Source organism: Polypterus senegalus, chromosome 13 (genome assembly GCF_016835505.1).
Source record: "Polypterus senegalus isolate Bchr_013 chromosome 13, ASM1683550v1, whole genome shotgun sequence".
NCBI lineage: Eukaryota > Metazoa > Chordata > Cladistia > Polypteriformes > Polypteridae > Polypterus > Polypterus senegalus.
The window spans coordinates 103288668-103305626 of NC_053166.1; the positions used below are offsets into that span (position 1 = coordinate 103288668).

Sequence of the window (16959 nt, forward strand, 5' to 3'; positions counted from 1 at the left end):
CAGGGAAACAATCAAATGCTTAACAAATATTAAGAAAGGCTGCAATGAAACTTATTTTGTGTTGGCACTCAATGAGAACCTTTAGTGCCAGGATGAAGTTGATAGTAAACTTCTTAGGCATAAAACCAGATTGGTCTGGTCGCTGACAGGTGAGCAAGTGGTCACATATCCTATTGAGGATGACCCAAGCAAGGACCTTACCTGGTACTGAGAGCAGTGTTATGTCCCTGTAGTTGACGCAAATCCAGGCGATCAACCTTCCCTTTCCAGATAGGGATGACAAGCCCCATTTTTCAGTCAGTTGGGATGACGTCTGTCTCCCAAATGGAAGCAAAGCTTTCTTGCAATGCCATGAGGACAGCCTTGCCACTAGCCTGGAGAAGTTCACACCAAATAACTGGCATCCAGGCCATTTCTGAGTATAAGTGCGGCACTTCCACACAGACAGCCATGGATATGTCCTTCCTCAATGAGCTAAACGACTTCTACGCTCGCTTTGACAAGGACAACAAGGAAAAGTCCACCATAACCCTACCCTCTGATGACTGCCATACCATCACACTCACCCACACGGTGGTTCATAACGCACTAAGCCGCATCAATGCTCATAAGGCTGCTGGCCCTGATGGTATCCCTGGACGTGTCCTTAGAGCATGTGCTGAACATCTGGCAGGGGTCTTCACGGATATTTTCAACCTGTCCCTTGCCCAGGCAGCAGTGCCAGCATGCTTCAAAACCACCTCCATAGTGCCAGTGCCGAAACACTCATCACCAATGTGCCTGAATGACTACCGCCCTGTAGCACTCACGCCCATAGCTATGAAGTGCTTTGAGCGACTGGTACTGGCACACCTCAAGACATGCCTGCCCCCCACACTGGATCCTCACCAATTTGCCTACCGTAACAATAGGAGTACAGAGGATGCGGTATCCACAGTGCTTCACGGTGTACTCTCACACCTGGACAATAAGAACACCTATGCAAGATTGCTGTTTGTTGACTTCAGCTCAGCATTTAATACAGTCATCACTTCCAAGTTGATCACTAAACTTGTGGATCTTGGTATCAATAATTCTATCTGTAATTGGATCATGGACTTCCTGACCAATAGACCTCAGCATGTCAGGTCTGGCCATAACTGCTCTACCACCATTACACTCAACACTGGCGTTCCACAGGGCTGCGTGTTGAGCCCGTTCCTCTACTCCCTTTTCACTCATGACTGCAGGCCCATGTATGGATCCAATTCCATCATCAAGTTTGCAGACGATACCACGGTGATCGGTCTCATCAGTGATAACGATGAGTCTAATTACAGGGAGGAGGTAAAACACTTAGCTGCGTGGTGCGCTGAAAATAACCTGCTCCTGAATACCACCAAAACCAAGGAGCTTATTGTGGACTTCAGGAAGAAAAAGGGAGACACCCACCACCCCATTCACATCAATGGCATGGCTGTCGAACGGGTTTCCAGGTTTAAATTCCTGGGGATACATATCTCGGAGAACCTGTCATGGACAAACAACACCTCCAGCCTGGTCAAGGCGGCCCATCAGCGCCTCTTCCTCTTGAGGATACTGAAGAAGAGCCAACTATCTGCTGTCATACTGGGCAACTTCTACCACTGTGCGATAGAGAGCATCCTGACTAACTGTATTACAGCCTGGTATGGGAATTGCTCTGTTGCTGACCGCAAGGCACTGCAGCGGATGGTGAAAACCGCACAACGCATAATAGATAGATAGATATAGGGACTCCACTTCCGGTCATTGAGGACGTTCACAAGAAGAGATGTTTACGCCGAGCTCGTTGCATTCTTAAGGACTCCTCTCATCCAGCCAACAAACTCTTCCAGCTCCTCCCTCCAGAAGGCTACAGGAGCCTTCCAACTAAAACCAGCAGGTTTAGGAACAGCTTCTTCCCCACAGCGGTCACACTTCTGAACTCAGTCCCCCATTGAACCTTCACATCCACACACTTAATCCTCTACACTACTCCTCCTCCCTTCCTTGTACATACCTGTGCACACACAGCACACCTGTACATCATATATTGTACATCTGTATGTGTGTATATATATATAAATATATATATATAAATATATATATATATAAATATAAATATATATATATATAAATATATATATATATATAAATAAATATATATAATAAATATATAAATATATATATAAATATATATATATATATAAATATAAATATATATATATATAATATATATATATATATATATATATATATATAAATATAAATATATATATATATATATAAATATATATATATATATATATATAAATATATATAAATAAATATATATATATATATAGTATACTATATATATAGTACTACTATAATATATAGTACATACAAATACATGTATATAGTACATACAAATACATGTATAGGTATTCTGATTAGATGCTAAACTGAATCTCGTTGCCCTGTATTTATACATGTGTAATGACAATAAAGTGAATCTAATCTAATCTATTACATTTGCTTTGCCTGATTTACAAATGAAGAGATACAAAATTTCACACCACAATGGTATCCAAGTCTTAAAGTTCACCTCACAAACTGTTTGCAAACTCCTTAGAAACAGCCTGATATTGGAGTCTGGCCAGGTCTAGCCTCATTCTCATAATAGGTTGTACCCTGCTGGACCTAAGCTGTATCTTCAGAGTAGCAGTCAAAATTCATAAAATGGGCACTTCTGTAGATACTGCAGTTCTGTAGGAGTCTCCAGCTTCTGCCCAAGAGGATGCGATGCGATCAGTCTCCTTCTCTGCACCACCAGTACTAGAGTACTAAGTCCAACGATGCAGCTCAGTAAACTGCAACCAGGATCCAGAGATCCACAGCCCCTGATCTTTTGCAAAGTCAGGGAACATGGAGCCACTTTCACCAAAGTCACCAGACCGATGGGGACAAACACAATCCTCATAGCCAGCCCTGTCAGTGCCAATGGTTGTACTGAAGACAACCATGAGCAGAGGAGTGTCACCTCACTGGCACCAATCAACCACAGAGTGCAGTTGTGAATAAAATGCCTCCTCAATGAGACATGGAACCCAGAGAGTGTCTTAATCAGGGTCTCATAATACACTCATTGAAAGGAGAGACATCAGACACCATCAGAAGGAGCCAATCCACCACAGCAACAGCTACAACCTGAGTATGACAGCCATCACAGCAACACCACCAATAAAAGGTTGTACCCACCTACAGAGATCTGGCCAGTCCCAGGTCTGCATACCTCAAAGAGTGCCGCCACTGAAATGCAGAACTTACAAAGCATCTCCGACAGCAAAGGAAGATGATCTTCATGCCAGAGAGACAACACGTGCCTACCTGGGACCAGAGTGCTGCGATGCAGCAGACAACAGCTCAGCACTACACCAATTCTGATCCCCAGTAGGCCTGACCCCACTGGCTCTCCAGTGATTTTGAATATTCTGAGGATGAGTATCGAGATTAGTTGTGTGAAGTTTTTATGGTGACTGGAGTGCCAATCCTGTCATGAATCCTCCAAAGCTTTCTGATGCAGCTTAATGTCATAGCCAGGACAATTTATAAAATGTATCAATGATGGACAAATTGTAAAACAAAGTACTCAATATAAATTCACAAATGTGAATCTGAAGAGATTCATTTTTACAATTCTAATAATAGGAACAAACCAACCATACTTACTTTTGAAGTAGTATTTCACCAGTGCTCAGGATCTCATCATTTATACTTCCTGTCAAAGAATAAACACAAAATAAATTAGGAATACCAAGGAAGCATTTGTTTTGTTTGTTGTTTACAGAGTCTATTGCAACTCAGACAGAATTTAAATTTACACTCTGTAAAAATCTATTACGAAGGGAGAAAATCACCACTTTTAAAGTATTTAGTGCTTATTGATCTGTGTGCAGTCATTTGAAGATGCACCTGAATAATCCTGGGCTCGGATTATTTGCTTTGGTTAGTTCATGTACACAGCTTTTGCCAAGTGCTAAAGTAAGCCTTTTAAATTTTTGAGTTTGAGTTTAATTTGAAATTTATGTTTTGCTTGCTGCTTAAAGGCATGTGTAAACTGTTTTTCAACACAACAGCCTTCTTTATTGATTTTTAAAATATTGAATAGGACTAAACTTGAACATGTACAGTAGAGAGCTGGAAGTGACTTGTAACTGCTTTATTATGTACAGTACATATACAGTCATGACTTGGTTAACAACATCGCACTTTAAGAAACGGGGTTCCATGGAGATAAAATAAATGAAATTGAATAGTGTTGAAAAGCCGTCATACGTGGTTATATTACAGTATTAAAATTGTTACTAATGTATTATTACAGTATTTCAATAATTATTATTAATTTATGTAATGTATATATTATGTGAATGTTATGTTAGCTTATGGTAGGTTATCTCAAATCAAGTGTAAATTATGTGAAAATGATACAAACACACACTGTGCACAGAATGCAGCAATTCTGATGTGCTGCCTGCAGTCAGTGTGGCTAAAATACATCAGATCAGAGAAGCATGTTCCTGTGTACTGCTAGCCCGCACTTGGATTTCGCATTCTGCTGCACATGGATCAGATACTGAGACAAGCCCCCATTCCCTGAATACATGTAAACACACTAAACAGCAAAATCGACTAACAACGCACAGGTCACAATCATATGTCTTCATTATGTGAGACATGACTGTATTAAGAGGAGTATACATATACTAGAAGGAGGAGTTGACAAATTGATAGTATGAAAAGTACTTTATTATTGTTACTTGAACTAAAAAGTGCACAAGAAAAATAAGACAAAAAATGTTACATTTTCCTTACCCTGGAATTTGTGCAATGAAATGCTACAAAGGCAGATTGCATATTTGAAACTTTTTTCTCAAAAGGAGAACTAATAAATGAAAATATAACTTAGTTACAATAGTTACCAAATAACTGTTTTAAAAAAAAAAAAAAGCTATGAAATTTTACCATTAGCAACTGATCCAGATTTTTATAAAGGTCAATTAAGATTTTAAGGATGTATTTGCAGTTGCACTCAAAATTTGTCCGTATGACTCCACTGTAATATCATTCCTTCTTGATGTATAGATTCACAACCCTCTTGGTTTTAACAGTCCCATATCTAAAAGATGACAGAAAACCTAGCCCCATGAATTAAGGCTCCTTGTTTAAATACAAAAAAAAAAGTCAATAAGTATGTGTAGGCTAGTCGAAGATTGTTCAAACTAGGGAAGGGGGGGCAGGGAGTTTAGGACAGGCCAGGTTAAGATCTATACATGGAGGAACAAACAATGGTGTAAAAATAAAAATGCATAGTAATATATATTCTAAGCAAACATTTAAATATAGAAGGAGTAACACATTAAAAATAGCTTGTGTAAATGCTAGAAGTATTAAAAATAAGGTAAGTGAGTTGGAGTAGAATGTAGCAGAGAATTATTATATTATAGCAATAACAGAAACCTGGCTAAATAACAAAGATGGGGATGAGTGTAACAAAGAGCGATACACATTTTTTAGGAAGGGTAGACAGAATAGAGAAGGAGATGGGTTGCGGTTTATGCCAAACAATTTAAATGCAAGTCCTCATCAGTTGAATGATAAGCCTCATCTTAGTCAGGACATGTGGCTTCGCCTGGAAAATATTACGGAAAGAGGACTTATTTTAGGAGTGTGTTATAGACCACCCAATTCAGACATTAATTTCAAAACACATCTTTTTAGTAATATCAAAAAGGCAAGTTTACAGGGAGATATTATAATCATGGGTGACTTTAATTATCCAAATATTAACTGGGATAACCTTGCAGATGGAGGAGCTCAAGAGCAGGAGTTTTTAGAAGTAATCAGTGACTGTTGTTTAACACAGCATGTTAAAGCACCAACATGGAGTGAAGCCTGTCTGGATTTAGTATTTTGTAATAATCAACATAGAATTGATGGTGTAGAAGTGATTGAACCACTAGGGTCAAATGACCATAATGTAATACAATTCTCAGTATTTTGTAAGAGTGCAGATGCAAAGATTAAAATTGTTAAAAAGTTGAACTTTGGTAGGGCTAATTTTGACCAGATGCGACAATGTCTAAGTAGTATACACTTGGATAAACTTTTAAGTGTGGAGACAGTCGAGGAGCAGTGGAACAGGTTTAAAAATGTTTTACATGTAATGCAGGACAGATACATACCTAAATTTGGAATTAATAGGAAATTTAAAAAACTCCACAGTGGATTAATAAAAATTTAAAAAGGAAGTTGCAAAGGAAAAAACTGCTTTATAAAGGCATATAAGACTAATGACTGCAAAGTGAATCATACAGCATATGAGAACATGAGGGCAACGATTAGGTAGGATATCAGGGAGGCTAAAAGACAGTTGGAGAGGAATATAGCAGATAAGGCTAAAGACAACAACAACAACATTGATTTATATAGCACATTTTCATACAAATAATTTAGCTCAAATTGCTTTACATGATGAAGAGAAAAAAAGACAAAGTAAGAGTTAAAATTAGAGAACACTAATCAACATAGAATAAAAGTAAGGTCTGATGGCCAGGGAGGACAGAAAAAACAAAAAAACTCCAGACGGCTGGAGAAAAAATAAAATTTGCAGGGATTCCAGGTCATGAGACCGCCCAGTCCCCTCTATGCATTCTACCTAACATAAATGATCAGTCCTCAAATGTAAACATAGCCCTAAGAGATTCTTTCAGTATTTTAGTAGTAAAAGAATAGCCAAGAAGGAGGTGAAACGCATCAGAAATAGTAAAGGGGAATTAAAAGATACAGACAATGAAATAGCGGATGCCCTAAACTTACATTTTCCTGAGGTGTTCACAAGTGAGCAAATGTATAACCTCCCAGAGGTAAACGTGACTACTAAGGAGGTACTGAGGGGTTTGGAAATTGTAGAGGGAAAAGTGCTGCTCAGATTAAATAAGCTGAAATCAAACAAATCACCAGGACCAGATATTTACTTATCCTTGAGTTCTTAAGGAGGCTAGTGAGTACATATATAAGCCCCTTGACACATATTTTTAGGAAGTCATTGCACACTACAGAGATTCTGAAGGACTGGAAAATGGCAAATATCATCCCATTATATAAAATGGATGAAAGGGCAGATCCAAGCAACTATAAGCCAGTAAGCATATCATCACAGGAAAATTAATGGAAGGAATTATTAGCAATAAGATTGAGCAACACCTGGACAGGAGTTATTCTGAACAGTCAGCATGGGTTCAGAAGAGGGTTGTCGTGTTTTACTAACGTGCTGGAATTCTATGAGGAGGCATCAAAAGGATATAAGCAAAGTGGAGCATATGATATTATTTATCTTGACTTTCAGAAAGCATTTCATAATATGCCACATGAGAGGTTGGGCATCAAATTAAAAGAAGTGGGAGTTCAGGGTGATGTTTTTAGATGGGTGCTGAACTGGCTCAGACACAGGAAGCAGAGGGTGTATCTAGTTAGTTGCAGTAATAAGAGCGTAGAAAGCACAACGTGTCCAGCGGTGCGGTCGTTTAGGCGAGAGCACACATTCATGTGGAGTAAGCCAACCGTTGAGAAAGCACGCTCTGCATCCACTGAAGTAGGCAGCACAGTCATCAGATACCGATACACTTGTTCTAAACAACACCCCCACTTGCCGTTGCTCTGAAACACCGCCATTTCAGCTTTAACTGATGCATCCAGTTTCATGTCATCATTTTGTGATGGCAAGTTTATTGGTACAGATAATGCGGATGCAACAGACTGATGCATTGCAATTTCAAGTTGCTGTTTCAAAGCTGTTGCCTGACAGACATCAATGAAGTCTGCCCCGTCCCGTCATTTGTGAGCTGCAGAGTGCAGACTCCTCCCAGTCCACTGTGCTCAGTCTTAGTGGAAGTCAGGAGACTGACTGCTGCTGGGCAGTGGTTCACTGAATTAATTGGCAACACACAACACCGTGAGCCAAAAAAACAATCAATCAATCAATCAACATTTATTTATATAGCACATTTTCATACAAAAAAATGTAGCTCAAATTGCTTACATGCCACTTAATTATTTTCAACTATAACTCTTATTTCTTGATCGATTAATACATGTTATATATGCGAGCTTGGCCGTTCCCGGTTTCCCAGGAATTACAGCAGTTTCATTCTTGGGAATGTGGGAATGAAAAATGTCCGGGAATGGATTTCTTGGATGATACCAAGACAGGTTAATTTGGAATCCGTTATATCATTACAGAAGGACTTGGATAGAATGCAGGTTTGGGCAGATTTGAGGCAGATGAAATTTAAATGTCAGTAAATGTAAAGTATTACACATAGGAAGTAAAAATGTTAGATTTGAATACACAATGGGTGGTCAGAAAATCGAAAGTACACCTTGTGAGAAGGATTGAGGAGTCATAGTGGACTCTAAGCTATCGACTTCCAGACGGTGTTGAGAAGCCATTAAGAAGGCTAACAGAATGTTAAGTTTTACCAGTAAACCTCCAATTCTCTAAAGAATCGCAAATCCAAGAATAGCAATCACTTTCTATTCCCTCCGATCTTTGGAGGGATGAAAAATCATGGAGGGTGGGAGCGTCCTAGGAATGTTTTCATTTAATTAAATAAATATATTTGTACTAAAATTAACCAGCTTATTAAAGCTAAAATTGAAATCTAATTGTTATATCATTTAAGTCCAAAATGTCTGAGTTGTTGCACTCATAAGTAAAAAAAAATATCGGAGTGCAAAGTTTAAATGAAGTAAATTGGAAACAAAAAATTCATAAAATGGTAAATTCAAAATAGTTAATCAAAAATTTCCTTATATACAACATTTTGGGTAAAGATTGTTTCCTGTCCTTGAATTAGGTCTCCCTGGAATGGAGTAGTTAAAACTTTCACTTTAAATGTCACACAAACGATAGACTCTTGAAAAGGCAACATAGAGTTGTCCATGTCCAAATACAGGTTCAGATAGGTAAATCCCTACTTTGTCCATGGTATTTGTTGATCGTCATGGCAAATGCAGCCTTAATAGGAAATTGGCGTCATTTAAGTTTAAAAGGTAATTCCAGGTCAGAAATTGTAAGGTCAATTCTGGGAATCAAAACAGTATTGTCAGTATAGGATTCTGTAAGCACTTGTGCCTCAATAAGATTTTCTCTCATGCTGTTCATGACCAACCATGTACCATTGCATAAACCTTGTTTCGAATTAAGGTTTCTTAATAGCATGACTATTGTCCGTACTTTAAAGTTAAGAGTGTGTTGTGGTAATCCAGCCAGGTTAATAGTGTTTAAATATTCTAATGGGAAATTAAGATTTTAACTTTCATCTTCAGAATCAACATTGTCAGTACTTAGAAAGACTCAGGTTTCTCCAGGAAGCAATCCAATCACTTGAGTTATTTATCCGGTCGTCGTCAATATTCTTTGGACATAATATAGGTTGTGTTGTGTTGTTTGGGCACCACCTACTGACTTTGGGAAGCCGCTGGGTTTGACTCTGGGGCACTGAAGCACTGTTCATGCTTTATAATGCACTGGTGAGGCCTCATCTTAAGTACTGTGTGCAGTTTTGGTCTCCAGGCTACAAAAAAGAAACAGCAGCGCTAGAAAAGGTCCAGAGAAGAGTGAACTAGGCTGGTTCCAGGGCTACAGGGGTTGAATTATGAGGAAAGATTAAAAGAGCTGAGCCTATACAATTTAAGCAAAAGAAGATTAAGAGGTGACATGATTGAAGTGTTTAAAATTATGAGGGCAATCACTACAGTGAATCAAGACTTATTTTAAAATGAGTTCGTCAAGAACACGGGGTCACAGTTGGAAACTTGTTAAGGATAAATTTCGCACAAACATTAGGAAATTTTTCTTTACATAAAAAACGATAGACACTTGGAATAAGCTACCAAGAAGTGTGGTAGACAGTAAGATGTTAGGGACTTTCAAAACTCAACCTGATGATTTTTTGTAAGAAATAAGTGACTGGCGAGCTTTGTTGGGCTGAATGGCCCGCTCTTGTCTAAAGTGTTCTAATGTTCTCAAATACCAACACCTCCAGAGTGAACCAGAGATTTACCAGATTTACACCAGTGACTGTGGAAATGGTGAGTTTTTGCACTGAAACAAACATTGCCAAGATGCTAAAATTTGTTAATTTAAAATGGGAGGTTAACAGCTGTAATTGCAACATCTCTGTTCTTACCATAAATGTCTGTAAATTTGATATGGAAGTCTGAGATGCTGGGCTTTCTCTCACAAAATGTGCTATGCGCATACTCTTAATTTGGCTACCCAAGCAGGCTTGGTTGCGATGAACATCTGTAATCTGCTTAGGTGAGTGGGACAGGTCTGCATGTTTTTCAATAGTGCTGTACAAAAAGTAAGTTGTTGTACTGTACCACCTAATCTAAGGATATATTAACGATATTTTAAGTAAATATTTCAATTTCTTAAATTAACAGCATTCACGCTTAAAGCCTTATGTTGACTGCTCAACTGTCTTGAATTTTCAAAAAAATTAACTCTGAGAGGAAAGAGAGTATTGTATGGATTTATTTATTTATTTAATTACTTATTGATTTTATTGAAATCACACAACATTCCATACAAATAGATCTATTTTATAAGAATAGGATTGAAAACAAATCAACCCCGCAGAGAAAAAGAGCATGGGCAGGAGAATAAAACTCAAACCAAGTAAAAATAAGTAAATAGATAAATTAATAAGTGAATAAAGAAAGAAAATGAAGAAAAGAAAAAAAAAAAGGAATATGGATAGAATCTGCTTCAAAGTGCTTTAAAAGCTTACTCTAAAATGTTATTGATTAGATCCTGCCAGGTTTTGAAAAATTTCTGCACAGATCCTCTAAGTCAGAATTTGTTTTTTTCCAATTTCAAATAGTATAATAACATCAGTTACCCACTGACTTAAAAGGGGAGAATTAGGATTCTTTCAGTAGAGCAAGATAAGTCTGCATGCCAATAATCTGGAAGAACACCAAACATAGCTGTTAATGGGTTAGGAGGGATTGTGAAACCAAGGCTGTCGGAAAGGCACTTAAAAATTTCAGTCCAGAATGATGTTAATTTGGTACATGTCCAAAACATGTGACCCAGTGAAGCTGGAAACTTGATTGCAGCGTTCGCAGGTTGGATCTTGCCCTAGAAACATTTTGGACAATTTTAAGTGAGACAGATGTGCTCGATATTTAATTTTGAGTTGAATAATTGTATGATTCGCACATATGGAGATCGAATGAATTCTCTGCATTGCAGCCTTCCACTCCTTTTCTGATATGTTAAAGGAGAGATCCTTTTCCCATTGTCCTCTTGGATCTTTGAAAGGAAGGGACTGTAAAATGGTTTTATATATTGCAGAGATGCTGTCTAAGTCCTTTAAACTGATCAATATTTTTTCCAGCATAGAGGAAGGTGGGAGGGGTGAGAAAAATTGGGCAGGTTCTATTTAACAAACTTTCTAATTTGAAGATCGTGAAAGAAATGTGTTGCTGGAAAGTTAAATTTAGAATATAATTGTTCGTAAGATGCAAAGACGTTGTCTATGTACAGATCTCTAAGTGATTTAATCCCAAATGTTTTCCAGACATTAAAAACTACATATGTTTGCGAGGGTTGAAAAAAGTGGTTCTCGTGAAGAGGTGCCACCGATAAAAGATTCTCTATCTTAAAATGCTTCCTGTACTGGTTCCATATTCTGAGTGAGTGAAGCACAATTGGGTTGTTAGTATATTGGCGATAATTTGCATTTATTGGGGCACAAAGCAAGGAATATAAAGGGGAAGTGCAGGATTTTACTTCTATTGCAGACCAAGCCTGTATATGTTCATCTATTTGTGTCAATGTCCAGGTTTTTATATGTTGTATGTTTGCTGCCCAGTAGTAAAACTGAAAGTTAGGTAGGGCCTTGCCACCTTCTGCCTTTGGCCTTTGTAGGGTCACTCTTTGGATACGTGGATGTTTTGAATTTCAAATAAATGTTGTTATGGTTGAATCTAATTTCTTAAAGAATGATTTATTGATGTATACTGGAATATTTTGAAATAAAAAGAGACACTTAGGGAGGATATTCATCTTAACAATGTTAATTCTTCCAGCTAAAGTGAGATGAAGGGTTGACCATCTATGCAAGTCTTGCTTGATTTTTTTCCATGCAGACAGCAACATTTTGTTGAAAAAGAGCTATATGTTTACTTGGGATGTTTACCCCTAGATATTAAACTGATCTGCGATGATAAAACAGAAGGTGTCCAATCTAATACTGTGTGCTTGAGAATTCACTAGAAAGAGCACACTTTTTAGTCAAATTAATTCAGGGCCAGCAATCTTTAACAATTCTGTTAGTGCTTTTTAGGACAGCAGGCACAGTATTTTGTGGGTGTGATATAAACAATACCATATCATCTGCACCCCTCCTTGAACCGCCACCTTATCGTGGTGGAGGGATTTGAGTGTCCCAATGATCCTAGGAGCTCTGTTGTCCAGGGCTTTCTGACCCTGGTAGGGCCACCCAAGGGAAACTGGTCCTAGGTGAGGGATGAGACAAAGAGCCGTTCAATCGACCTATGACGAAAAAAAATTTGGACGGCGTTTTCCCTCGCCCAGACACGGGTCACCAGGGCCCCCCTCTGCAGCCAGGCCTGGAGGTGGGGTTCGATGGCAAGCACCTGGTGGCCGGGTCTGCACCCATTTTAGCACTTTGAGTACTGAGAAAAGCACTATATAAATGTAATGAATTATTACATTATTATTATGGGGCTCGGCCGGGCACAACCTGAAGAGGCAACGTGGGTCCCCCTTCTCATGGGCTCGCCACCTACGGGAAGGGCCAAGGAGGTTGGGTGCAGTGCGAGTTGGGTGACCTTGGCGGTCCAATCCTCAGCTACAGAAGCTGGCTCTTGGGACATGGAATGTCACCCCTCTGAAGGGGAAGGAGCCTGAGCTAGTGCGCGATGTCACCTCAACACACAGCTTGGACTCTGCAACCAATCTTCTTGAGAGGGGCTGAACTCTATACCACTCTGGAGTTGCCACCGGTGAGAGGCGCCGAGCGGGTGTGGGCATACTTATTGACCCCCGACATGGAGCCTGTACATTGGGGTTTACCCCAGTGGACGAGAGGGTAGCCTCCCTCCACCTTGGGGTTGGGGGATGGGTCCCGACTGTTTGTGCATATGCACCAAACAGCAGTTTGGAGTTCCCACCCTTTTTGGAGTCCCTTGAGGGGGTGCTAGGGGGCATACCTTCTGGGGACTCCCTCGTACTGCTGGGTGACTTCAATGGGCATGTGGGCAATGACAGTGAGACCTGGAGAGGGGTGATTGGGAGGAATGCCGCCCCCCCCAATCTGAACCCAAGCAGTGTATTGTTATTGGACATCTGTGCTCGTCACGGATTGTCCATAAAGAACACCGTGTTCAAGCATAGGGGTGTTCATATGTGCACTTGGCACCAGCACACCCTAGGCCTCAGTTCGATGATCGACTTTGTGGTTGTGTCATCGGACTTGCGGCCACATGTCTTGGACACTTGGGTGAAGAGAGGGACGGAGCTGTCAACTGATCAACGCCTGGTGGCGAGTTGGCTTCGATGGTGGGGGAGGATGCCAGTTAGGCCTGGTAGGCCCAAACGTGTTGCAAGGGTTTGCTGGGAACGTCTGGCTCTGTTCATAACTTTTATGGACAGAATTTCTAGGCACAGCCAGGGTGTTGAGGGGGTCCGGTTTGGTGGACTAAGGATTGCGTCACTGCCTTTCGCACTTGATGTTTCCCTTTTTGCTTCATCAGGCCATGATCTTCAGCTCTCTCTGAATCGGTTCACAGCTGAGTGTGAAGCGGCTGGGATGGGAATCAGTACCTCCAAATCTGAGACCATGGACCATGGACGGAAAAGGGTGGAGTGCCCTCTCAGGGTTGGGGGAGAGATCCTGCCGCAAGTGGAGGAGTTCAAGTATCTCGGGGTTTTGTTCACTAGTGAGGGAAGAATGGAGCATGAGATCGACAGGCGGATCGGTACGGCGTCCGCAGTGATCCGGGATTTGCGTCAGTCTGTCATGATGAAAAAGGAACTGAGCCGTAAGACAAAGCTCTTAACTTACCAGTCGATCTACGTTCCTACCCTCACCTATGGTCATGAGCTATGGGTAGTGACCGAAAGAACGAGATCGCAAATATAAGCGGCTGAAATGAGTTTCCTCCGCAGAGTGTCTGGGCTTTCCCTTAAAGATAAGGTGAGAAGCTCAGGCATCTGGGAGGGGTTCAGAGTAGAGCCGCTGCTCGTCCACATCAAGTGGAGTCAGATGAGGTGGCTCGGGCATCTGATCAGGATGCCTCCTGGACGCCTCCCTGGTGAGGTGTTCCGGGCACATCCAACCGGAAGGAGGCCCCGGGGAATAGGTCTCCCGACTGACCTGGGAACGCCTTGGGATTCTCCCAGAAGAGCTAGAAGAAGTGGCCTGGGAGAGGGAAGTCTAGGCCTCTCTGCTCAAGCTGCTGCTCCCTGCGACCCGACCTTGGATAAGCAGAAATGAATGGATGGATGGATATCATCTGCATACAGAGAAATTTTTTGTTCTAGTTGTTCTCCGATAATCCCCTTTATCTCATAAGCATTTAGACAGTGGCTCAATGGCGATTGCAAAAAGTAGTGGTGACAAGTGGCATCCTTGTCTGGTATTACATTCTAGTTTAAAGTAGTCTGAATTGTTGTTAATACAAACTGAAGCTTCTGGATTGGTATACAGTAGTTTGATCCATGCACAAATGTTCAGGCCAAACCCAAATTTATTCAATCATATCAAATGCTTTTTCTACATGGATTAAAAAAAAAAACACCTTTTCTTACCATATTTTATTTAAAATGTCTTTACAGTTCTCTGCAAGTTCCTGTTAAAATGAAACAATTACTTATTTAAAAGTGAACTAAACTATTTGAAAGACTTTCTGTAACTTTACAGAAGTTTTTAAAAGTACAAGTAGATAAACATCAGAAAAATAAGCTTTGACATAAAAGATGCTTCAAATATTAAACTCAGAGTACTTTTTTAAAAAAATGGAATTTTTACTTCCCCCAGACACATTTTCATCCCCACTCATTGTGTTTAAAATATCCCTTGTGTTAAATTTAAGGGAGACACCCCCTACCAATTTCAGAAAAGAATTTTAAGCTCTGTACATAGCAGATTATTGGCCATTTATAGCCATACTGATAATTCGACTGAAAGTTGTTTATGTTTGCTTGCTACATGTGGAAGAGATTGAATAACTAAAAAAACTGAAAAACTACTGAAAAAAAAATGTAAAACAACAAAGCATAAAGGGTGCAAATAAATAGAAGTTTTCCTTAGTGGTTGTATTAATACATTTAGACCTAGAACTATCTGAAATGAGCATTGAAACAAACATTTGACTAAATACCATTATTTAAATCATGTTAAATTTAATTACATATGCAAAATTAGTAGTTGCACAGACCTATTATGAACATGATTGCCAGTCTCATGCATTTAAAGTTATCTTTCATTGCCATTCATTCAAGTAGAGCAGGATCCCACTGATTTGGTACTAGGACCATGTGTCAAGAATTACCTCACCATTTCAAATGTGCCAGGGAGCTTTTATGCATTCCAACAATCATTATACTATCAGGAAGCCTGTTTAGTGCCAGAAGACACTGTTTCCACCCCATAGGTCACAGATTAAACTAAAGTAGGTTTGTTGGCATCTTTACATTTCAATTACAATAAAGTAAACGGAATACATGCTAGAGCTGTGAAAATATACCAAAATGTGGGTTTAAATACTTAAAAATAAGTAAAATTTGAATACATGGTATCGATCGAAGGCTAAACGTTCTAAATGCTATTACAAGTAGGTCTGTATTTAACATGCCTTTATGAGCTTTACTATTATTATTTTTGCTAATTTGCTCGCAATGTATTTTATGAATTGACATCCACAAAAAAGTATTTTCTGTGCATGGCAAGAGACATGATCAAATACAAAAGTGGAACCAAGGCAATCTACGTGCCTGTAATGTATATTTGAGACCAATACAAAATAACTACTGAATACTTAAATATGTTAAATATATGCATTAAACAGAAAGTGAATGAAAAGATGGAACTCTAGACTTTTCATTGCTCTGTGCAGTTTTGGCTGCCTTTCTATATATAATCCACCAAGACACCCGACCACGGTAGTAACGAGGTGGGTGTAAACAAAGTGCAGGAGCATCTAAGACGACGCATGTTTGTTGCGGATGCGAATTGCTGAATGTAGCGTACAACAGTTTGCTATGGTGCACGCGGTCATGCGTCGTAACCGAAAACTCGGTTTTTAAAGACTGCTTACTTCATTGTGTTTTAACCACAGTTGTAAAGGAATGTTTTAAGGATCCCATGGGATACCCCTCGGTTTTGGCTGCTTTTCTATACTGTACATAATCCACCAAGACACCCGACCACGGTAGTAGTGAGGTGGGTGTGTACAAAGGGTAGGGACGTAATGAGTGGGAGCATATGAGTCACACTTAGTGGGAATTCCACGGCATACAGCCTGAATGGGGTTCAACGGCTTACCCACGCCTCTCTGTGCTGGGTAGACACACGGTCAATCTCATGCATAATTATTTATTGAATACTAAACACTTCTGGAAAGACACGGGTCTAAAACGGGTTGGTGTGAGAATACAACAGTAAGCGAATGAAAAGATGGAACTCTGGAGAGAGCATAACAAACGCTGCGTGGCTCAGACGTGCATGTGGACTTTTACCGCAGACGAAAGGGACTAACTGGGTGGTCGGTGAGTTTTTGCGTCCGGGGAAATGGGCAGGCAGTGTGAATGCCTAGAGAGCGAGGGTAGACGCCGGCTGGTGAAAAAGGAGTGTTGGTGAGCAGGGAAATGTCTTCTGT

The 16959-nt window shown here is 39.9% G+C and overlaps 1 protein-coding gene across 1 annotated transcript in view; it reads right to left on the reverse strand.

Annotated features, from left to right (window-relative positions):
• baxb (BCL2 associated X, apoptosis regulator b) overlaps positions 1 to 16959 on the reverse strand; it is an 86402-nt gene that overhangs the window by 30402 nt on the left and 39041 nt on the right. The window contains exon 2 of the mRNA XM_039774548.1: positions 3712 to 3760. Coding sequence (XP_039630482.1) covers positions 3712 to 3760 — 49 coding nt within the window. The remainder of the gene's footprint in view (positions 1 to 3711; positions 3761 to 16959) is intronic.